Source organism: Monodelphis domestica, chromosome 7 (genome assembly GCF_027887165.1).
Source record: "Monodelphis domestica isolate mMonDom1 chromosome 7, mMonDom1.pri, whole genome shotgun sequence".
Lineage (NCBI taxonomy): Eukaryota > Metazoa > Chordata > Mammalia > Didelphimorphia > Didelphidae > Monodelphis > Monodelphis domestica.
This window is the reverse complement of record NC_077233.1, coordinates 173,398,169-173,421,925: the sequence shown is the minus strand read 5'-3', so window position 1 is coordinate 173,421,925 and position 23,757 is coordinate 173,398,169. Positions and strand designations below refer to the sequence as shown.

The 23,757-nt window shown below is 42.8% G+C and overlaps 2 protein-coding genes and 1 long non-coding RNA gene across 5 annotated transcripts in view; all 3 read right to left on the bottom strand.

The window, feature by feature from the left end:
- Nucleotides 1–4,004, bottom strand: part of ERN2 (endoplasmic reticulum to nucleus signaling 2) — a 35,757-nt gene extending 31,753 nt beyond the window's left edge. The window contains exons 1-6 of the mRNA XM_007498764.3: nt 3,605–4,004; nt 1,689–1,797; nt 1,200–1,233; nt 660–732; nt 361–433; nt 11–133 (exon numbers count right to left, since the gene is read on the bottom strand). Coding sequence (XP_007498826.2) covers nt 11–133; nt 361–433; nt 660–732; nt 1,200–1,233; nt 1,689–1,797; nt 3,605–3,664 — 472 coding nt within the window. The 5' untranslated portion in view covers nt 3,665–4,004. The remainder of the gene's footprint in view (nt 1–10; nt 134–360; nt 434–659; nt 733–1,199; nt 1,234–1,688; nt 1,798–3,604) is intronic.
- A 2,337-nt stretch (nt 4,005–6,341) lies between these two features.
- On the bottom strand, nt 6,342–8,959 carry LOC107649595 (uncharacterized). Its single transcript, XR_001623496.2, has 2 exons — nt 8,765–8,959; nt 6,342–7,273 (listed from the first exon to the last, which is right to left on the bottom strand). It is a non-coding gene; the product is annotated as an uncharacterized LOC107649595 (long non-coding RNA).
- Nucleotides 8,960–9,943: 984 nt separating this feature from the next.
- On the bottom strand, nt 9,944–23,750 carry UBFD1 (ubiquitin family domain containing 1). Of its 3 annotated transcripts, XM_007498772.2 has the most exons (8): nt 23,402–23,536; nt 22,629–22,937; nt 21,506–21,714; nt 19,650–19,715; nt 19,323–19,428; nt 16,963–16,997; nt 16,220–16,302; nt 14,347–14,484 (listed from the first exon to the last, which is right to left on the bottom strand). In XM_007498772.2, exons 1-7 carry the CDS (start codon nt 23,424–23,426, stop codon nt 16,222–16,224), a joined length of 831 nt encoding a protein of 276 aa, XP_007498834.1. In that variant the 5' UTR covers nt 23,427–23,536; the 3' UTR covers nt 14,347–14,484; nt 16,220–16,221. The 3 variants fall into 3 exon arrangements, with proteins under 3 accessions (XP_007498833.1, XP_007498835.1, XP_007498834.1); XM_007498771.3 differs by lacking the exons at nt 16,963–16,997; nt 23,402–23,536 and adding an exon at nt 23,610–23,750 and having other exon boundaries at nt 9,944–14,484; XM_007498773.3 differs by lacking the exon at nt 16,963–16,997 and having other exon boundaries at nt 9,944–14,484.
- Nucleotides 23,751–23,757: the final 7 nt, after the last annotated feature.

Below are 23,757 nucleotides of genomic sequence, written 5' to 3'. Positions count from 1 at the left end.
TCTCACTCACGTGTGCGGCCAATGTAGAGAAGAGGGGCTGAGGGGTAGAGCCCATCCCATGTCTCTGTGGACAGCATCGTCTGTTTCTTGCCTGACTTGGGGTCCACCATGAACCATGTGTCTTGCTTCCTTCCTGAAGGAGGGGAGAATCAGGGTCCTCCCTTGAAATATGCTGAGTGCACAATAAAGAGCCCCTGCTCATACTTCGTCATGGCGCCCTTCCGGTCCTCCTCAGATGTGTTCCCCCACTCTGGGGTCCGAGGCCAGCCTGGCGTGGGAGGGCAAGGGAAGGGGTCGGGGGAGGGGAGAATGGGATGTGAGGGTTCAGAAGTCAGATGTGAACTGCAGGATTCCCCGTACCTGTGTAGAGGACACCATCTGAGCTGCGGCAGGGGGATGCATGGACCAGCTCCGGGATGGTGAATGGGAGTTTCTGGGAGGGAAGAGGAAGGAAGGGGGTGAGCTTAGCCTAAGCTGGCTGGGAAGGATCCCAAGACTCTATCGTTCTACTCGGCTTTCCCTGACTGTTCCAGAGGGGAGGTCCAGGTCCTTCCTGGATGGAAGAAATTGGTGCTTCTCTCTCTTGGATTCTGATCTGTGTCCACTTCCTGCGACCTTTCCCCAAACATCCCCACGGAAGGGCTGGATGGGGCACCTACCATGAGGCCCTGCTTGCTTTCCTCTCCCAAGATGTACAAGCTGCCATCACTAGGGTCAGGGAGGAAGGCTGGTCTGGGGAAGATGGAGGAGTGGGATGTTAGAGGTGGGGAGGAGAGACGGGAAGGCAGATCCCAAGGACTGCGATCAACAAGACACTGGCTTGATGCCCTTTGCCTGAGGAAGGCTGTCCCTGGGAGAGCAGAAGAGGTTGGAGGATTATTTGATCAAAATCATCTTCCTTCTGCCTCGAATTCAAACTGCCCTCCTCCATTTCCCCTCCAAAATATGAGTTACTCCCATCTAGTATCTCAGCTAAGTCTGCTCTTTCCTCCCTCCCTCTCTTCCCTTGCCTTAGACTCTAATCCCATGTCCTCAACACCCTCCACCCCAAACATTATTTCCCTTTCCTTGCTCTTTGATTGTACAGAATCCTGATTTTTCTTTCCCAGCATTCCCATCCCCAAATGCTAAAAATCACATCCTCTCTCATCCTGGAACCTTGTTCGCCCCCCTAAAGTTATAGTCACGAGGATACTTACTCTGTGGCATATACAGGACCCTGGATGATGGGATCTGCAGAAACGAGGTTACTGAGGAATAAAGTGCTCGTGTCCCTGCCCCCCCCCCAGAATCCACACCCATAGTAAATACTACAACTCCATTCCAACCCCAAATTTTGGAAGCTGCAGGTTGAGGGACCTCCTAACCTGTTGTTACTCAAGTCTAGACCTGGGCACCCTTAGAAAGCAGTAGAGAGGGCATCTAGGTGGCTCATGGGATTGAGAGCCAGGCCTAGAGATGGGAGGTCCTGGGTTCAAATCTGACCTCAGACACTTCCCAGCTGTGTGACCCTGGGCAAGTCACTTGACCCCCATTGCCTAGCCCTGACCACTCTTCTGCCTTGGAGCCAATACACAGTAATGACTCTGAGACAGAAGGTAAGGGTTTTACATTTTTTTTTAAAGTAAGTGAATACCATTATTCTCCCCATTCTGGGAACATCAACTGTCTGCCAGGGCTTGACTCACCATCCTTCAGAGTCCATTGGATGTCACCGGTCTTCTTGCTAACAGCGTGCAGACTCCCATCCAGAGTGGATATGAAGAGCAGGCTTTCAGGGGTGCTTCCTGTCTTCCCCTACAGGCCTCAGCATGAAGAACAAGAGTACAGGGGAGGCACCCAGAGGCACTTTGACCCCCACCAACACCCTAGCTGTTTTTTGTCCCCCCTCCCCCCAAGCCTTCCAGGCTCACATTTCCTTGGATGGCTATCAGCCCCGTAGGACGGAATAGAGCTTTGCTATGGACAATGGTTTTGTCCCATAGGCTCTGCTTGCGTCCTAATGAGGAAGACAACCTGTAAATGAATTGGTGCAAGAAACACACAGACATGGAATCAAACCAGAAGCTATACAACTAAAGGGAAAGGCTAGGGAGGGGGGAGCCCAGAGATGGGGCTAACTGATGGTGAGTCACCAGGGAAGCCTCTTCCTTCCCAATTCCTTCCACTCTCCTCCCAGCCAGAGGCTGAAGACTTCTCTCCCTCCAGACGACATCTCTTCCTCTCTTCCAACTGGCCGGGCTGGTTTTGGTGCCAGGAAGTATTGGGGCCACAAAACCAAGCTGTATGGAGCTTGGGAGGGTTGAGCCCCCTGCAGAGGCTCCCATTACATCCGGCTAACCTGCCAGGCTCGCCCACCTGCTGCTGTTGCTGCTGCCGCTGCCACTCCCTGGGCAAACAGGGCAAGGCTGAGCAAACAGCAGAGTACAAAGCCGCTCAGGATTGGCAGCCTCAGTCTTCCTCCTGGTGGAGGGACTCCATCCCTGGCCATTGACCTCCTCCCGGAGGCTATCACTATTTTCCATTCTCAAAGGCTATTTCCCTACTCCACAAAAGACCTGCCCATTGCAGCATCCTATCGCAGTCAGAAACCATATTCTTCCCCTTAGTACATACAGGTTTCTCTTCTTCACCTTGGCTGGGCAGGGCTGAGAAATGTTTTGGGGCCCAGAAGGGGACTATAAAGGGCAGTTGACACCGTCCCATCCCTCCATAGCTAAGGACTGGGGATGGTGGGATGGGGGCACGGATAGTGCGTGTGGGATGGGGGTTCTTAGATGCCCCTCCATTCTCCCTTGGTTTCTCTGAGAATTTACTTAGCATTGACTTGATCCCACCCCCCCTCCCCTTTTGTCCTCCCTTTATAGGAGGAAGAAGATAAACTTTGCTAAATCTTTCACCTCCTCCCCGTCTTTGGGGCTTTTTGGTGCTCCTCAGCTATTGGCTGTAGTCAGCATTCTTTGCGGGAATTAGGACCAAGGCCCTCATCCTAGGGATGCTCATGCTAGCACCGGCGCTGGATCCGACTCACTGAAGTAGAAGTAGCAGAGCCAGGGGCCTCCCGGCACCTCCCCCGCCCCATCTTCCCCAGCAGCCTCCCGCCTAGCCCACATTCCCATTTGTTCCAGTCCCCGGCTAGTTCTTGGGAAAGGTAAGCTTCTGAAGAGACGAGGGGGAGCACCTCCACAAGAGGGAGAGGAATAGACTCCACCTCTCCAGAGGGAGAGGAATAGACTTCTAGAGCAGGAAGAATCCTCGGGGGATGCTGGGGCCAGTCTGGAGGCTTAATCCCAGAGCTTGGATCCCCGCTGTATTCGGGTCTCAATGGGCTCGAGCCTCGTCGTACCTCCCACCTCTCATCTATGCAGTCAGCCGTGTTCTGGGGACCTGGATATCCTCCCCACCCCTCGAGCCAGGCCCAGGATTCCTCAGGGGGCTGGGGGAGGCTTGCCCGGCTCCTTCCCTCCCTCGGAGGAAGGCAGAGGAGTTGGAGCCCATTCCCATCCACTCCAACCCCCATTACGGTTGAGCTGGGGAATATAAGCATTTGCCCCGGCGTAGAGCCTTCCGTGACCGGGCGCATACCCGGGAGTACCCATCTCACCTGCAGCGGGCACAGCCAGAGTAGCGCCAGGAGACGGAGCAGGAAGCCAGCCCCCTCCATCGCGTTGGGCACAGCGGGCAACGTTGGCGACTGCTGCCCAAGTGCTAGGCTGGCATGCTGCCCGCCACCAAGGGCTGTGTTGGCAGGACCGGGCACGGAGTGCTTTGGGCTACCGGAGCTCGACCCAGCCGCAAGAGTGGTAGGAGAGCCACCTCCAAGGGGGCGGATCTTGCCTTTAGCGCCCGCCCTCCACTCCCAGACCCAGCTCTGAGGCCAATGGCCCTGGCCCTGGGGGTTTGTGGAAGTGGGGAAGTGCGGCGTGGAAAGGTCCGCCCTGGGGACACCGAGATCCGCGTTGGCTGGGAGGCAGCGGTAGGGCTCCCCAAGACTCTCGTTGAGCAGCACGCCCTAGGAGGTAGATGGGGGACTTCAACGTAGGGAACCCTGGTTTAGATCCCAGTTCTGACAGCCGCCTCGCTATGGGGGAAGTCCTTTAACTTCAACGCCTGAGGTTTTCGTTATAATGACATGGGACTTGGGTCACCAGTTTTCCTAAGTTGAGCCAACATCTTCCAGAAACACCCCCCACAGGGAAATTAGGGCTAAGGGGAAGCCTGGAAGAGGTCAATACAATTCTTTTTCTCGGGGAAATAGTATCTGATGCTGGGCCAAAGCAGCAACGATGCCCAGAATGATGATTTGAAATTCCACCATTAGGGTAAAATGTCACAACCATGTTCCTTTTAAAAACTGATGCTAGAGAAGAGGGAAAGTGCATGAAGCCATTTGATCTGCTGGGGGAAGCAGGGAGGTGGAGGGGAGATGTACAGAAAAGGAAGGGACCAGGAGTTAATTCCATAAGCACCTTGGTAGAAGGCACCAGGAGCAGCTGGGTGGTTCAGTGCATTGAGAGCCAGGCCTAGAGATGGGAGGTCCTGGGCTCAATTTTGACCTCATACACTTCATGTGACCCCAGACAAGTCACTTAACCACTGTTGCCTAGCCCCAACAGCTCTTCTGCTTTGGAACCAACAGAGTATTGATTCTAAGACTGAAAGTAAGGGTTTAAAGAAAAGTAGAGAAAATATAAATTATTTATCCTCAAGAGGTTTACATTTTGTGTAGAGGATACATTATACAATGAAAAGTTGGAGAAAATGAGAGAAGAGATAGGGAGTTGGGGGTGGGGGGGTGGTTGGGAAAGGTTTCCCCCGGAAAGCAATACCTGAATTAAGCCTAGCAGGTAAAGTTAAAGATTCTAAGAGGCAGAGATGAGGAAGGAGCACATCCTAAGCAAGTGGTAGGCAGGTTGGGTAGGTATGTTGTCCTTCATACTGGAAGGGAACTGAAATGGCATCACTGGGGATGTCTTTCAACTGGAACATAAATTGGATTTAAGTGAAGCAGAGTTGCAGTTGTCTGCCTTACTCTTCCAGTCATCAGAGCCCAGAGACTGGCAAAAGTTAAGATGATTGGTGTTGGCTCAGGATGCAATGGATGATCTTAGTTTTTTTGTCGTCTAACCAAGCTCCAAGGATCCAGTCTGCTTGAGCCATCAAAAAGGCCTGAAGTACACAGACACCCCCCAACTCAACAGATCTGAGGCCTGTTATTTACAGGGCTGTGGCTGCTGGGAGTGCTCCAGCTTCTTGGAGCCATACGTGAGAACTGGGTGGCAGGTGGATACCCAAGGAGGAAAGGCAGGTGGCACACACCAACCAAGGTACAAAGGAGACAGAATACAGTTTGGAAAATAGCAAGTAGGTACCTACACCAGGGTTGTGGGCCTTAATAAGACTCAGAAATCTATTAGATATGGAGGGTGAGGAAGAATGAAAATTTAAGGAAAGAGAATGGGTTGTTTATCTGGATGATTAAGATGGTGGTATGTTCAGTAGAAAGGTTGGAGGAGAGGCAGATGCTAACAAAACACTAAAGTGATCCCCAATGAGCTGCTGGTGATGAAGGCCTAAAGCTCATGAAGGAAACTAAATATATATTATAAACATGGGCATTACCTGCAAAGGGATAAATGTAAAGGCTGTGTGGAGCCTTTAAGAACCATCTGCTGACAAAGGACTGCACTGAAGAATGAAATAGGCAGTTTTGGGGTACAGTAGGGCTATATAGGGTAATTTCATTTTTTTTTTTCCTGGCAAAGTATGTGGTGCTCTCTTTAGGAAGGAAAAGGGTAGTTTCTTCTCTTGAGGCCAGCAGTTTGAAACAGTAACTTATAGGAAACTTGCTGGAAATTAGGTATTGTCCAAGATTAAAGAATAGTAGAGGTCTGGTCCTACCAAGAAGAATCAGCCAGAACACTATTACAGGAAATGTCCTCAGTGAGAACTGGGCTCATAACCCAGGGATACAGGTCATATATATGCCATTTTCAGCCCAACTTGGCCAACTAACAATAGTCACGGAACAAGAGGGTAGCAAGCAGAGGCCCCAAGATAGCAGAGAGGAAAGTTTTGAAACTTAATTCAGTCATTTCCCCAGGCAGGAGCATCTCCATAGGGGTGGGTTTAGGACTTCAGCTTTCACCATTGCCTTGGTCTTCCCTGATCACTAACCCCATCCAAGTCTCTTCACCCATGAGCCTCTTGGTGGTTCTTCTAGTGAAGTTGTCCCATCTGAATCCTAATTACATGCCCCCCTTTTTAATATTGCTACCATGATCAAATCCATCCCTCACTTTCCTTTCTACTCTCATCATACATTCCAGACAACAACAAGGTGTTTTCTAGGGTTTATTTGTGAGGGAAAAGAATACAAACTCAAAAATAAAATTATCAGTACATAAAGATGAAAACGGTCACACAGTATGCATTATCTAAGCTCTTTTAATTTAATCCTTAAAGTTGTCTAGGATTCTAGCACACTGACTTGGTTATATTCATAGCCCCAGATATGTCGTCTACTTGGAGTCTTTGTAATATACTAATTAGTTCATTTTTTGGGTAAGCTCAGACTCTGAAAGTCAGTTAGGAAAACTGATAAGGTGGCTGGCTTGTGTGCCCCATTGTTCTGTACTGGTGCCTTCTTGCCCCAGTTTGTTGCTAAATCTGCTCTCCCCTTTACCCAGTGAAGACCAAGTAAATACAGTGTTTAACCCAACTTAAGTTACCCGAAAGTTCATCCCAATTTTTTTCTTTTATGGGTACATAAGATTCAGCTTCGTATAATTTGAGATGGCCTTTTTTTGGGGGGGGTCTTCCCTGACATTAATCTCAAAAGTTTAAAAGGTCCTCCAAACACACCTAGCTTTCCTTAATAATTCCTTTGTAAACCTGCACTTTTATGAAAATCAAACCTTTTTGATTTTGACATTGATTGACATTTTTCATTTGACCCACTTCTTTGATTTAAAGAATTATTTGTTCTCCACTTACCCTCCTCAAGCCTTAAGGCTGGGGCCTCATTCTGGGGTCTAGGTTTCAGATATCTTTGTTCCCCCTCTCTAGGCCCTTTGTGATATTATGGATTCTGATCCTGCCTTTCTGACCAACACCCTATGTCTGTGCAAACTGAAGAGGTCATCCCTTGAGTCTGTCCTTGTCCAGTATCCACCTCCCATCCCTTTCCCTGTTAGTCACATTCGGAGACCGCTTCTGGTAATAAAGTGCTGCTAGTCGGCTGGAGGGGGTCATGCTGACAGCTCTGACTGACCTGGAGGGGGGGAAGGAAAGTGATTTCATTACAATCTGCAGCTCAAACTGAGATCCTTTCTTAACCTTGCATATAGAAAGCAGGCTGAAGTAGGAGAGAAGTGGAACAGGGTGATCTTTATTTTAAGTCAAAAGTTGGGTATTTTTATGAAACCAAAAGTACCAAACTTCAGTGCATCCCTAAGTTCAGATTACTGTGGCAAACAGAATATGGGAACAGACTGTGTAACCTGTAGTTATTAGCTGGCACCACTTGTGATTTCATTTATCCTACAATTCCAGTTTTAAGATCTCTTAAAGGAGGAAAGCAGCTAGGGGAAAGGAATGCTGCATTTCCTTTTTATAGATGGGAACTTTGGGAACCTCACCCCCTTTTCTAGTAATTATAAAACTATATATGCACAGGATAAGTTGAAAAGATAAGAATGGATCTTGGAAGAGAGGGAGGGCGAGTGTGTGTGTGTGTGTTTGTGTTGGGGGTAGGAGGACAAAGAGGTGCCAACAGAGGATGTGGAGAGGAAGGGTCAGATAGTAAAGGGTAGCTTTTCCATTCTAGTCTAGCATAGATTATAACAATTATTAAATAGAAGAAATTAGGAAGGCTGATGACTAGTTAATGAAGGCTTTATAGTGGACTGGACTGAGGCAAACTTGGGAGTCCAAATTTGGTCTCAAACACTTACTAGCTGCTTGACCACAGGCGGCAAGTCAAAACCTCAGTTTCCTCATCTGTAATATGGGGCTTATAATAGTACCTACTTCCCAGGATTGTCGTGAGGTTCAAATGAGATGTTACTTAATGCACTTAGCACAGTGCTTTACTAAGTGCTAAATAATGTTATCTACTATTATTAGTAGTGGTAGTCTGAGGTTATATTTAGAAGGATTAGAGAAAAAGAGTTTCTTTGACAAAGTATGAGGTTAAACTATCAATAGAGAAAATTACCTGCCCCTTTTACTTTATGTTAATATCTGGTATTTGGAAAGGAAAACAATTAAACAGTTTTATTGATGCCATTAAAAAAAAAACAATTCAACTTTTGTCTTAGAACCAATACTGTGTATTAGTTCCAAGGCAGAAGAGCAGTAAGAGCTAGGCAGTAGGGGTTAAGTGACTTGCCCAGAGTGATAAATCTAGGGAGTATCTGAGGACAGATAGGACCTCCTGTCTAGGCATGGCTGCCAATCCATTGAGCCACTTAGCTGCTTATCCCCCCACTCTAAGGCATTAAAAAAAAAGTATTAAAGAAAAAAAAGTAAAAGCAACAAAATACCACCCGGGTCTGGTAGCACATGCCAACATTTAATACCAGAAATCCCATACTACCCAAAGAAACCTACCAATCTTCTCAAAGAATAGTTTTCTGGAGCTATTAAGGACAACTAGGGCACTGTCTGGGAAGAAAGTCATATCCTTTTATAAACTGTCCCTTGGGACTAGAGAAGGAATCCCATGCTGTTCTTTAGATTTAACACAATGCTTGAAACTCACCTGATCAAGGAAAATTTTCCTGACTAATCCCACAATGGTCTCTTCTTTATTTTGCATTTCCAGTTTTCTTGTAAGCAGGACAGCGTCACAGACTATGAGGGAAGGAGGGACTGTCACCTGAATTCTGTACCTCCCTCCCCTCCCCCCAACAATCATTTGGTATACACCAAAGCTTCAAAAATGTTTGAATTATGTTGTTACCTTGTAGTTGTTTCACATATAACACATTAAACACATTTCTGCAGTCTATGATTTTAATTTTTATGTCCACCACAGGGTTATGCACACAGGAGATGCTCAAATACTTGTGGAAAGAATGAAATCACAGGTCAAAAGCCCATCTCTTCAGGAAAAGCTTCAAAGATTAACTCAACCACCTCCCTTCTCCAATTCACTCTTGCAATTACTAGGACTGGGCTAGCCAACTTCAGAAGATCATTAAAAGCTAGTCAAGGCCAAATGATGTAATGTCACACTTGGAAATAAAGACCTTTGGAAAGAACAAGGGGAAAAAAAGTACAATTACCAGACATGTGTTAAGTATACACTATGAATAAAAGTAAATGAAATTTACTTGAAAGTTGTTGTAAGATATTTTGAAAACTTGACTGATATATTGAGGAGGCAAACTATATCTAGGCAGGGAGTTATTTTTCCATATTAACTGAAAATAAGAGTAAATAAACCCAATGGGTTTAAAGGTCTTAAATATTTTCCCCAACTTGGACTGAGTTCAAAGTGAAGCCAGTCTGAAGATGGGCTAGATTCTCTATAAGGGCTCAAAATACTACTTGGTTGATTTTATCTCTCTCCTCTTTTAGCACCTAGTTAGACTATAAATTCCATAAGAACAATATCAATTAACTAGGCATCCCAAGCATCTAGTAGGCATACATTAAGTACAATTAATTATATAGTACTTAACTATCGAATGGATAAAGCTATCCTACACTCTAAATAAATAATGATCATGCTCCCATATATACATATATATAGTGTATTTCTCTTACTAGAACATGGTTAGTCAAAGCTGGCAAAAAGATGGCTCTCGCCCCATTTGTCTCCCTTGATGACTTGAATTGGACTCACTCAGTTGCTGGGAGAGTTTGATTACCAACAGAAGTACATCCAGTTTATTCCTCATTGTGGAAGATAAACAAACAAATCAAAGACACAGAATTAATTATCAAACTTTAATTGGTAAGACTAATCTTACAGAATAAACAATGAGATAACCAGTAGAGATTACACTTAAAAAATCCAGCAGTGCAAATCTAATAGACTAAATATTTTTCATTTACCCCCAAACAAGCATTTGATTATTTAAAAATAAAATAAAACACCACCCACGTGGTACTTATGTCTATTTCATTTTCAAATAATTCTGCAGCTGAAGTTCTTTTTGCAAAATAAAAAATAAGTTGCTTACAAAGTAAGAAAGCAGTCAGAAATCACAATCACTGAAGCCACACCTAGCCTAGAAGGTAAAGCCATCAAGTGCTGCATCACCACAGCTCTCCTGACCCCTTCAGAGGAACCAAACCTATCAGGAGATTAATTTCTGTATCACTAAGCCCCATGACATCCAGAAAAATTTTTTCTCTAAGACAAGATGGATGAGTAAGACCAGTGACAGGGGAAAAAAAAAAGGGAATTGTGCGCTGTGACTGTTCAAAGAAAGCCCACCCTGCACTGCTTAATTGGCACACCAAACAAGGGGGAGGGGAGTTCAGACACTATACTGAGATGTTTCAATAGATACATTTTAGAGCTAGAACAAGAAGAAAGAGTTCTTGTCGAAATATGGCAACTTTTTACAGATGTGGCAATGTGGGAAACTTCATCTCTTTGGCCCTTTTAATGCAAAGCAGCAACTCCCTAAGAAGTCTATGTAAAATCATGGCATCATACTCATTACCGACAGAAGGCTTGGCTTTCTGCTAATCCATCTTGCTAAGACTGTGCCCAAGCATTACAACAAAGTGCATCCTTAGCTTAGTCCAATTTCATTAAAAATGTGCTACAGCTACCAGGAAAAGTTCCATATCTGAGTAAGAGATTCACTTAATACCAAAGAGCTCCAAATTCTACAAATTCTATTGTTTCTAGGCTGACTTGAGCAGGGTGAACGAGATAGAATGAAAAGTAGCAGTGTCTTGCCCTCTTATAAAATGCCCTCACCAAGTGCCTGTAACAAATGACATACTGGAGTTGAAGGTCAGACATTAATATTCTGGAAAGAACAGAAAGTACAGGAAGCATGTAAGAATCTCTGAAATGAATGGGCTATCAAGTGGAGAGCATCTGGCCTCTCAAATTATAAATGTGCTTTCCCTCTATTTCCAAGAAAATCTGCTTCTGTTACAAAGCTTTCACTATCCTTCCCCCTCTAATTAGGGGTGGGGGAGGGAAAGATAAGCGGAAACAAAACAAAATTTGAAGGCAGTACAGAGTAAACCATTCTCCTTTCTTTATATTATTACATGTACCTCATTGCAGCAAGGAAATCAACTAAACTCAGAAAAGGTAGATTTCTTTTCTCATATGATTGAGGGGGATGGGAAGAGAAAGAAGGCATAAGAATTTACTCTAGAAATAATCCTAAGAAAGGAATGATTATCCTACCTCTAAGAGGGAGGGGCTGTGGTTCTACTTTGTATATAAATTGCTTGGAAAAAAAAAATCCACTAGGCTCAATCAACCTGTTGAGGCCAGTAACAGAACTGATTTTGTGGTAACACATATCAATAGAGAATGCCAAAAAGGGCACAGACCTAAATCAAACACCTTTTTCATGGCTTCCTTTAAGTTCTATTTCTCTTCTCCCTGAGTCAGATCTTTCCCCAAAGCTACATACAAACCCTCATCCATATAGTTAAGACAATTCTACAACGTTCTCTTACCAAATATAGGAAGCTTTGTAATAGGCGTCCTAAAACCTCTGGCTCTTATGAACAGCTCTATATGAAAAAGGTGTAACTTACATTATTGTAATGTAATATGTAATAATTATTTCTAGAGGAAAAAGCACCATTTCACTTAAAAAAAAAAAGACACACACATACACCTCAACAAAATAAAAATCATTCATCCAAACTTAAATTCTACTTTAGTGTAATGACCATAGGCAGATAAGCAGTTTGGTTTTCAGGAACATGGTAGACTATAGAAAACAACTTGAACAATTTTAATACTATGGCTCAGCTGGATGGAGGTGATGCACCAAAGCATGAACCATTCACAGTATGAAGGGGAACAACTGATGCCATTGGAGCTCTGAAAGCATTATTTTAGGCAAGCAGGGTACAGAAAAGGATTTTTTTCTCCTTTCAGAAGAGGCAAGTGGGGTGGGGTTTAAAAAGAAAATGCAGAGTACTAGACTATGAGAACTGTGAGGACAAGGATCATATTTTATATAAACTCCATATTTTACTCCATGCCTAGCACAGTGCTCTACACATAACATGTTTTAATAAATGCCTGCTCAAATGACATTGCTAGATGAAGAAATGAGTGAGAGAAAGAGAGAAAGCTAAAACCAAGACCATGCTAATGCCAGAAAGCTAGCTGTTATGTTATCATTTGGTCTGCAGAGCTGTACGATGCAGCACTGATGGGCTGCTGACAAATAGGACATACACATCTTTCCTTCATATACCATAGCTATCTCCCGCTAGGGAGATGGAACATTGATATACAATTGGATATACAAATGCTGCAGTTACTGCTACTTTCAAAGGATGGAAACAAAGTTTCTAAGAAACTTCCAACACATATACAATATTTATACCCTCACTGACAATAAAATGATTTTCCTATACATTAAATAACTTAGGAACAACTGCAATATAATAAGCAGCAGATTATTCTTCCTGTGTAAGCTGGACTCCCAAACTACACATTAGACATGAAGGGTACAGAATAGCTCTCACAACTGGCTTACACTGCATAGTCATTCTCAGTCAAAAACAACACACTAAAATATATTCTACACATTGAGAAGGGGGTCACCTGAAACTTGCAGGTCAGGTGTGCCACTGCTGACAGGTTAAGCTTGGAGACCTAGCCCAGTGGCCTGCATCTGATAGAAAGGGGTTTCAAAGACAACAATAGCAAAGGGAAAGAAGCACAGGAGTTTTCCCTCTTGCTTCAGAAGTTACCAATCCATTAAAAAATGGTGACCAAGTATACCAGGAGCACAAGGGACACAAGTGAGAAGGGCAATTCTTGCTATGCTGGTCCAATGGGGTCAGTCTTGTCTTTTAAAATATCTTCAACTCATGGCAAGCACCTTTCCAGGGTAGAAAAGGTTAGTGTGACTGAACCTGAGATAAAGGACACTTGAACTTAATGGCTGATGGGCAGAATGACAAAAAAAGAAAGAGGAAGCATGACTAAAGTTAGACTTCCTAAGATTTTTTTTTAAAGTAATGTCCAAAGAAAAAAAGGAATATAGCTGAGTTCATGGCCACCTGATAGGGAATTTTATATGAACCAAACCCAGTTCTTCTTTATCATAGTGGCCAAATGAAAAGCACAATAAAGTAACAGGCCATGTCAGAAAAACCTGCAACTGTATAGGACTCTTGGCTCTCATTTCTGCTACAAATTGTCATGACAATGGATCAGTCACACCCAAGATAGTTCAAGAAACTTTAGAGATGCTGCTCAATTCTGTTAGCTACAATAAGATGGCAGCCAATCTGCATGGGAATCTGGAACCTCAGGGCAAGATATTTTGCCAAGAGCAGCTGTTTCAAAAAGAAATAATGAGGGATTGGAGTGATTTTAGGGTCACTATGCCCTGAAATGATCATCTCTAGGATTTGATGCTTAAAATCCAATGGTGTGTTCTCCCCCACCCCCCACTGTGTGATCAGTCAGCATCTCAACAGAAACAACCAAAATGATCACAGGAAATGAAAAGAGAAGGCGTAGTGAAATACAGAGAAGAGGAAAAGTAAGTCATCTTTGGATTTACAAATAAAAATGAAAAGCTTGATTCTGATGGGGGTGGGGTGAGGGAAGCAAGGAAAGATGGAGAAGGCTGAGAGGGAGGGGAGGGTTCAGGTCAAATCTGAACCAAAGGCCAGAAAAATATGGCTTACTAACCCCCCTTCCCCCCATTTTGCATACCATTTACAGTTTATATGTAGAAAAAAAAAAGTGCCTCAAACTCTGTCACAACAAATTAACCAAAATTAACCATTTGCAACTAAAGATTTATGAAAATATTTTTTTAGTTCAAATCACATTAAAAAACCCAGATATATATTTTGATCTTTTTTGTTTGTTTTAAACGAAATTGGCAGATCTACTCTCAGAACACTTAAGAGTATTCCACACAACGCGTTCTGAATTAAGATTTATTGATTTCCACTGTATTCACTTTAAATATGGTTTGAAGCTGACTGAAGGGTAGGGATTTTGCAATTTTAAGTTAAAAGTAAACTAATGGTGAAAGTACATCACCTCTGGCTTCAGTCAATATCTCCTCAGATTTGAATTAATAAAAGTTCCAGGACTATGAAATCCAGGCATGTTGCAGGCCTCTCCCAGCAATGTCCTTCACTTTGGGTCAGTCTCCTGTGCCAGAGGTGAAAGTGCTTTCAAAAATACTGCCATTTTCCCAGCACAGTGTCTTTGATTGCATCCACATACTGAGTTGGAACCCAATACACCCAGTAGTAAGAGGCTTCGGTGGGACCCAACTGAAATGCCTGAAAGGGAAAAAGGAAACCAAGCAGTACTTCAGAGCCAGGGACACCAAAGAGGCAGGATCCTAAGACATTGTGGAACACATTTTTCTGACTATGCAGTAACAATGAATCACTCTCCTTCTAACAAAATTCAAAAAGGGCAAATTCCTTTAGACCTGTCACTCAATATTCCAGAAGTCTTTCTTGGCTAGACTAAGAAAGGTAGAATTTTGGGGTCAAACATAATGTTCAAAACAGCAAAAAAAAAAAAAGACTTAGGATTTTTTCATGGCAACATACTAGATATTTTTAGGCAGGGATGACCGATATGGTGTCATTGAATTTAAAGGCATGTAAGACTTCAAGCCATCTTTGAAATATCAAAAGAGCTCATTTTAAAAAATCACGTTTACTACAAGACTTTAAAAGCTACCAAGGGCAGACCTGGCGCCAAATCAATTCCTTGATAAGGTGACAAAGCTAATTAGTGGCTCTGCAATTCACCTAGCACCAAGTAACTGATCAAAGGTCAGGGGGAAGAGGGATGGATTCCAAATGTATAGTCTGTCCCTGAAGCTCACTCAATCCAAGCCCCATTCTTTCAGTGTTATGGTGGCAATGGAAGCTGAAGGTAGATAGAATGAAAGCACAAAGCACTCATGGTGTAATTGCTTTCCCTACTTCTCTATAATCCTACAATAGGCAGATCACGCAGGAATACACAAAGTTTCAAAAACATTCTTTGCTGAATCACATATATTTTTTCCCTTATTTCTTTAGTGGGATAGGGGCTGATATTGCTACATTTATGAGGTGACAACTGAAAAAAAAAATCCTAAACAATCTCCACAATTAAATTATGTAAAGTCCTGGAGGCAAAAACAAAAACCTCCCACTTATTTGGATCTTATCTTCAGTGACAAATGCCCAGGGAATTTGGAGAAAACATTATTTTAAGTCAGTCTTTTCTCTTTTCACCATGATTTGGACCCTAGTCTTCATAAAGAATGAAACCTGGTTCTGTAACTATTATTTCAGTAGCTCTTCCTCAGACCATTTCCAAAAAAATATAGAGTAGGATATACCTAAATGAGCTATGCAATTACTTTGTTTATCCTTCACTTCCAGTTCATTATGATTCCTCCTTCAAAGAAATCCATTTGGATTCAAGGAAATATTTTGAATTAAGTGCCTGGGTACAAAAAGCACAGATCTACAAAAGGTTTGTTTAAATTCCCAAAATCACACAAAAAGCATACTGCTATGCATTTTCAACTCTTACAGCAACATCCCTGTTGTCCGAAGATTGCAAAAAAAAAAAAAAAAAAAAAAAAGGACATACCTTAGCAGCATTGCAAACACTTGACTGCTTGGAGTACTTCCTTATACCAAATTAGTGTTTTATTTTTGGCTCAAACTTGAAAGTGAAAATTCCCAAGCCATGCTACTCTTCACTTCTATTTATTTGGTCTTAAAGCAAAGTTGTGCAAATACAAGGATTAGTAAACACATATCCTATGAGACAACTGGAGAAATCTGTCTACTCTGTAACAATAGGACTTAATGTAGGAGAAAATGGAAATGGGTCACCCTTGAACAAATTCACAAAGTTGGATTAGATGAAACACAAGGGGGTCCATAACAGCCCATTCCGTGGACTCAAGAGTTCTCTTTCTTTGTGGACAAAATTCCAAGTGTCAATTCAGTGGAATTAAAGGCTGATTAGATTCTGTTACTAAGCCAGCAGCTTACTTACCATCATGTGGTAATCTTCATGTCCTTCAATAGGTTCACTGACCACATTTTTAATGGAGCCCATGGGTAATTTTTCAGTTCGCTCTAAGTTAAAAGGAATTATACTGATTATTAAATGGTACTCTGCTTTCAGAACATCTGACATATGATTCTATAATAACACTTGTGGTTCTTTTCTAATTCTTTTCCCTTTCTGATTTAGGGAGACTGACTATTCTTCACCCACAAAAGCCTGTCGTTATGGTCATTCTCTTCTCTAAGGAAAGTCAAATAGAATCTTCTCTTTAATGTACCAAGTAGTACCTTATTTGGAAGTAGAAAACTTCTCAGTTGGCTCATCTGATAATGAATGTTTGCCAATATGTATTTAGTCCATCTTTATAAGAACACGGACAGTTTTCTCTATTGGCATTATACAAAGTTTGTAGTTCAATAACCCAAGCACAATATTTGCATGCTAATTGCAAAAACCCAATGATGTGTGTGATGTGCTTTTACTGCCTGGAGCAGGTTTGGTCAGAGAGGGGAGGTAGGAGGTAGGGAGTGTGTTGTTAAATATTTTAGGTTCACACAGACCAAAACTTCCTAAGGAAGTTTCACTTAGGTACATCTCCCAATCATGTCTCTTCCTCCCACCTTTAAATCCTATGTTATTCTACTCAGAAATATACCCAAGGTAACTGCCTCCCATTCTTCCCCTGTTTCCTCCCTACCCCTAACATGCACACACACATTAAAAATTACCTTAAAAAATCTTTCAGAGTTCATGTAGCATACACCTGCCAGATACCATGCATCACGCATGGGCCAAAGACGTTTTATGGCAATTTTAGGAATGATGGTAAAATAGGAGAAAAGAAGAGGGCAGTGAGTGGCAACTGGGGTAAAATGAGGCTATACAAAGGTAAGCCAAGTAAGGATAGGAGCAAGTAGGATGGCAGGAGAGGAAAAGTTTGATAGTGAAGAAATAGAACAACAGATCAGTAGTGAGATGAAGCAATAGTGAAAAGAGACCCTGGGCACGTTGAGTATATACAGACAAAGACACACAAGACACTCATATGATAGCTGCAAAAATAGAAACAGGAGGAAAGATAGTAAAAGACTCAGAAGAAAAACTGGGAATCAGGAGATCTGGGTTCTAGTCCTGTTACTAATTAGCTGTGCCCCAGGGCAGGGAAAAAAATGTTGCTTTGGACTTCAGTTTTCTCATCTATGAAATGAATGGGTTAGAATAAATTACTTTTAAGGTCCATCCCAGCTAACAGTTTACTATTTCATATTGTCTAAATTAGTTACAACTTCTAACATTCTCCCTTGAAAACTTAGTAATGAGGCTCAGATGTAGTAGAATTAACACTGGAGTAGGAATCAGAGAATCTGGGTTTGAATCCCAGTTGTTCTTACTGGGGATGCAACTTTTGATAAGTTACAACTTGAGCTCAAGACTTCTCATCTGAAAGGCTGCAGTTAATAATTGTACACCATATCTTACAGAGCTGTTGGGAAGAAAATGCTCAATAGATTATAAAGCTTTATATAAACATAAGCTTCTTTTCCAAAGTGATACACTGCTGTATAGTGGACAGAGCTGGCCTTGGAGTATGGAAGACATGGTTTCAAGTTTTGCCTCTGACACATACTGGCCAGATGACCCTGACTACCCATCTATCTGTTCTAAGAAACAAACAAAAAACTCCTTTACTTTCTGTCTCAGAGTTGATACTTCCAAGGCAGAAGAGTGATAAGGGCTAGGCAATTGGGGCTAAGCAATTTGCATAGTCTCATTCAAACAGGAATTATCTGAATTAAACTCAGGGCTTCCTGTCTCCAAGCCTGTCCCTCTATCCACTGAGCAACCTAGCTACCCCCCACCCCCCATCTGTTTCTTCACTGGGGAACTTCCTACATTGATAAAATCACAGTTCTAGGGGGAAAACAAAACAAAACAAAACAAAACCCTACCAACTTATGCTTTGGAAAGTCAACTGCTTGGGGAATGACCCTAGACTAAGAATCAACAGTGTGATAATATCCAGCATTTAGGTTTGACATTGAGGCTCACCTAGATTAAAATCCAGGGGGAAGCTGGGTAGCTCAGTGGATTGAGAACCAGGCCTAGAGACCAGAGGTCCTGGGTTCAAATCTGGCCTCAGACACTCCCCAGTTGTGTGACCCTGGGCAAGTCACTTGACCCTCATTGCCTAGCCCTTACCACTTTTCTGCCTTGGAACTAATACACAGTATTGATTCCAAGACAGAAGGTAAGGGTTAAAATCCAATTATCTTCTGCTGGAAAGTTTATAAGACAAGGCAACTAAGATTTTATATGTTTTGGGGCAGGTAAATAATTGAGGCAGTTTTTTAAGGTTTCTGTGACACCAAAGCTGACATGGGATCTTGGTTATGATCTGACCTGACATCAAATGATACCTGAAGACCAATAAGTTTTCCAAGGCTTGGTTTGAGTGCCTTCATAATAACCCAGGACCATCTACTTTAACAAAAATTTGTTTTTAGTATCCTAGGGATCTCCTAGTCTTCTCTCTACCTTCCAAAAAGAATAGGAGAACTACCATAGAATAACCAATGCGAAGGAGGTATTCTTTGGGTATTTAAGGATCACCTGAGCAAAGTCACAATTTAAACAGAATAATACAGATAATTAAGAGTAGCTGACATTTGTATTTTTAGTGTTTATAAAGCACTTTTTACATAACCTTATTTGATTCTCAAAGCAAAAGTTGATATTACCACCATTTTACAGATGAGGAAACTGAGGCTCAAAGATTTTAAGAGCTTGTCTATGGTCACACAAGCTGGAATCAGGATTCAAAGCCAGTTCTCACCTGAATCCAAGTCCAGAGTACTTGCTATATAGCATAACTGTCTCACTCACCTCTTAGGTAATAGCCCTAGGAAGAGAATCCTTAATTGGGAGGTACTAATATGGGATTAAAGATAACAAAAGGAGGTACAACGGAACTTAAATGTGTCAAAGAGTTAATAGAACAATGGGTGATATCTAGAGTAAAGAGAGGTTTAGTTTAGAATATGCAACATAAGGATTCAGAAGAAATAAATTTATGTCAACAGCAGATTACCTTTAGTGCCAATCCACAATTGGTCTTGTTCTAGTTTAAAGGTGAGTCTCACTTTTCCTCCTGTCTTATTGTACATGCCTGATAAAGGTACTGTTGGCAGTCGTTCCTGAAATGTAAAAAAACAAAACTGCTATAGCAGTGAAGACTGTCATATAGATAAAATGAACAACAAAGAAGCAAGGGACCAAACTATAGGATATAGGCTATTATATAAGACTGTTCTTCCCCCAAATGGTGAGGGGAAGAAGAATTGTAGGAATCTCAGAAGACCAACCATAGTGTCACAGATTTCAGAATGACCACAATGGGTCAAGGGGCTTTGCTTACCTGAGCACCCTTAACAGAAGGCATCACATCTTCAGGTTTTCCTTTATCCAACACTTTTCTGTGTTGCTAGAACATAAATCAGAAAATTTCAATGCAGAAAAATACGACAATATTTATTTCTTAGTGGCCCTTGCTATCTCCCAAATGTATCAATTTGAAATCTCTAGGTGACTTAAGTGGGGGGGAAAATCCCTATCCTGATATTTTGGTTTAAAAGACTCCAAATATTTGAATGCTTGAGAATATATATTTTTTTAATTTAAAATTTTAGGATCCCCTTAAGGCGAATTAATGTAATTTTCTAATGAAAATGTCTCATATATAGTGCCAAGTCTCAGGCTAAAGCAGCATACAAAATATGTTTGGACAAAACAAATACAAGAGAATCAGTATGTAAATTCTAAATTCTCAGAAATAAAGAATGCTAAAAAATAACTGATTCTTGCTTGGTACTGATTAAAGCCTTAAAAGTATAGAGAAAACTTCTCCTTACAAGTTAAACTCTTAAATGTATGGTTGGATATATACATATTATTTTTTTGGAAAGAGGTTTGTGTCTTTTTTTTGGGGGGGGGGGAATGGTAATGTTATCACAGATTTTGAATCTATAGCTTGAAAATCAGAGAAAGCCTTACCAATCCACCAATACTTTTCCAAGGTTGTTCACATAATGCTTATTAAATGAGTCAGGAGAACCCAAGTGCCTCTCCATCCTCCCTAAATCATTCTTTTCTTAGTACTTAAAGAGTTTTTGTCAATTAGGATGGATCTTCAGAGTATGGAGAATAAAGAATATGACTCTCACTATGAACAGCAAGAATGCCAGAATAACCTATTTTCTATTCCTTTCCAGTTTTTGTGTGAGTTATCTTGATATCAACATATTCTTAAAGAGGCTGAAAAATAATCAAAGGTTTGGGTTTCTCTCATTAGGCAGTGCTATGCCTCATAACTTGCTCATCAGGAAAATAAGTCAGTATATTAACAGCATAATTGACTCATTCTCTACATGTCCCTTTTGAAGGTTACACTATGGGCAAAAGCTTTAGGCTTATTAAGTCAGCGTCAGAAACACAAACCTTGTATTTAAGGGTATATTGTGCTCACAAAATAAATGATATGTTAAACAGGATTAGGCTATTAATAATTAGGAGAGTAAATATTAATGGATTCACACATTTGTATAGCAAGAAAAGTTTCAGAGGGGACCTAGGACAATAAAATAAAATGAACAGAGCTTGGAGACTTTGCAGATTTCAGGACAAAAGAAATGTCTTTAGATGTAGTTTAAAACTGACTTTTTCTGCCCAGCAAGTATAAAGGACCAAGAGCTCTTGGTTTATCTTACGTCAGGTAAACACCACAGTGTAGGTACAATTTGTTCTAAATAATCTGGAACTTCCCAGTTTTAGGGGAATATCTTACACATATGAAAACTATTACTTTTGGCTGCAAGAATCCTGGGTATTTTACTTAAACAAGTGAACCTGAGCACATTTATTTCCAGCTATTCTTATACTCATCTGAAAAGGGATATAGATCACCAACTCATTTTTTGTGTCATGTCATGGTATATCTGAAGACATTATTATCCCAACTCAATTCCACAACATGGAATATGGTGTCTCTATTTTATACGGATAGTCTTTGGATACACTAATGATTAATGAAACAATGATGCAAAACAGTTAGTTCCCATTTTACTCAAGAGCTATCTATCCAAAATGCCATCTTGGATTTCTAGCACTGACTAACCACAAGAAAAAGCTTATTCAGGGAAGAATGGGACCAACAGGTCAAGCTTTAAGAAAGGACACAAATCCCAAGTTCTTAGCATTAATCATTAAGTTACCAACCTTTTGCCTACAAAGTGGCTCCTTTTTACTCTCTTCAGCTTTTGCTTCTTGCTGTGCTGCATCTTTGGGTGTATTTACTGCTAAAACATCATTTATTGTAGATCCAACCACCATAATCTTGGCACCACTGGTCACTTTGATTTCCCGTAATGTTTTCTCCTCAGGTAGAAGTCCCTTAAACATAACTTTCTGCATGGCAGGTGGTAGTCCTTAAGTAAGGGAGAGAGGAAGAAAATCAGGGTGAATTTATTTGTATATATCCAATTTAATTAGAATTTTTGGGGTGTGGTAGAAAGGCACATAACCTGGAGTCCATATCCACTTGGAAGGCAAAGTGTTATTCAAAAATCAGTAAAATTTAGGTTTGAATTCTCTCACATACTGATGAGCTGTGCAAGTGGCTTATTGTCTCTAGGCCTCAGTTTCTTCTTCTGAACAGAGGTTAAAATACTGTACCTACCTCATAGGGTTTTTGGGGGAAGGGATATCAAAATGAAACAACCTTTATAAAGTACTTTGCAACCCTTAAAGCCAGATTTAAAAAAAAGTGAACTATAATTATCATAAGCAAACGTTGTTTGTATTAAAGTAGATAATCTTAACCTTTCTGAGGGTGTCTTGGACCATTCTGACTGGTGGATAAAACCTATGGACATCTCAGAATAATATTTTTAAATGTGTAAAATAAAATATATATGAATACAAAGGAAACAAAATTATACAGGCACATACTATATATGCACACAAACATATGTGCATACACATATACCTATATATACACTCTTACCATCCTGCAATCTATGCTTAGATCAAGTTTAAAAGAATTGTCCTAGAGCTAGGTAGCGCAGTGGACAAGAGTCAGGTGGTCCTGAGTTCAAAACTTCACAGCTTTGTGATCCTGGGCATGTCACTTAACCCCAACTGCCTCAGTTTCCCCATGAGTAAATTGGGTAACATGATAGCAACTTTCTTGTGAGGATCAAACGATGTAATTGTAAAGTTCTTGCAAACTTTAAAGCCTCTATATGAATGCAGCTGCTGTTATAAGTTCCAAGGCCAGCTCCAATGTCCACTGGTCATGCTGCCTCCCTCCCACAAGGATTGGCCAAAGGCTACCACCAACCTGTAATGGAGTGGATCCTGCGCTTCAGCTCCGCTCCCGAGCTGTCCAGAGGCACCCGAACGTCGTATTTGTTTTTGTTCCAGATGATCTTTAGATCCACCAGCTCCTTCTCGGTTTCCGCGTCGTCGCCGTTGCTGACCGAGGCCTGGGCAGTGGCTATGTTCTCCTGAGGCTGGTCTGTTTGCAGGCTGCCCTTGTCCGCCGGGGCCGAGGACGAGGAGGAGGTGCAGGAGGAGGTCTCAGCCTCGGCGTCCACGCAGTTGAGCTGCAGTTTCTGGGCATCTGTTTCCATGCCGGGCTCCTCGACTTCTAAACACGAAACAAAACCCACCAGAGTGCGAGGTAGGGGCGGCGGCGGCACTGGCGCCCTGGCCTCCTGCTGCTCCTCGAGGGGACGTACGCGGGACACCGAGGCTGGAGACTGGGGAGGCGGCGACGGCATCTCGGGGCCCTGCGCGCGGCGCCGCGCGGGGACTGAGGGCGGGACACTGGGGGCGGGGTGGTGCCGACCCTCTTGCCTCGTCTTCCCTCCGCTCCACGCAGCCCGGGGACACCAGCCGGAGCCCGGGCTCGGGCTCCAGGACAGGCCTCTCGCGGGGAGCCCGCAGCGCCGACCCAGGGGCCCGGCCCCTTCTCTCTCTCTCTCTCTCGGGCAGGCGGCCCGCCCTCCTTGGGGACTCCGCCGCTCCCCTCCGCCCCCTTACTCCACAGCTCCGGCTCCAGGCTGCCCGCCCGCCAGTCCCCTCTTCCCGGGGATTGCCCCCCATACTCACCATCCGGGGCTCCGGCCGCCGCCATGATGATTGTGTACAACACCCACCGCAGCGAGGGGGCCGCCGGGAAACGCCGAGCAGATGAGATTGGCCCCCGTCTCGGCCCGTACTCTCCCCCTCCCCACACACAGACACAAGCACACACACACACAAACACACACAGACACACGCCCACCGGAAACAGGTGGAGGTTCCTATGGAGACTCACCAGTCCTCCCTGTCTCCTCTTTCGTTATTCCCTAGGAGGCTGAAGGAGCTCTCCTCTAGTTAGAGCCCAAAGGCGTGGAAAGTAACAGGCGACGGTCAGTAATCCCACCTTGAACCAGCTGAGATTCTCCAGGACCGGTCGAAAAAGG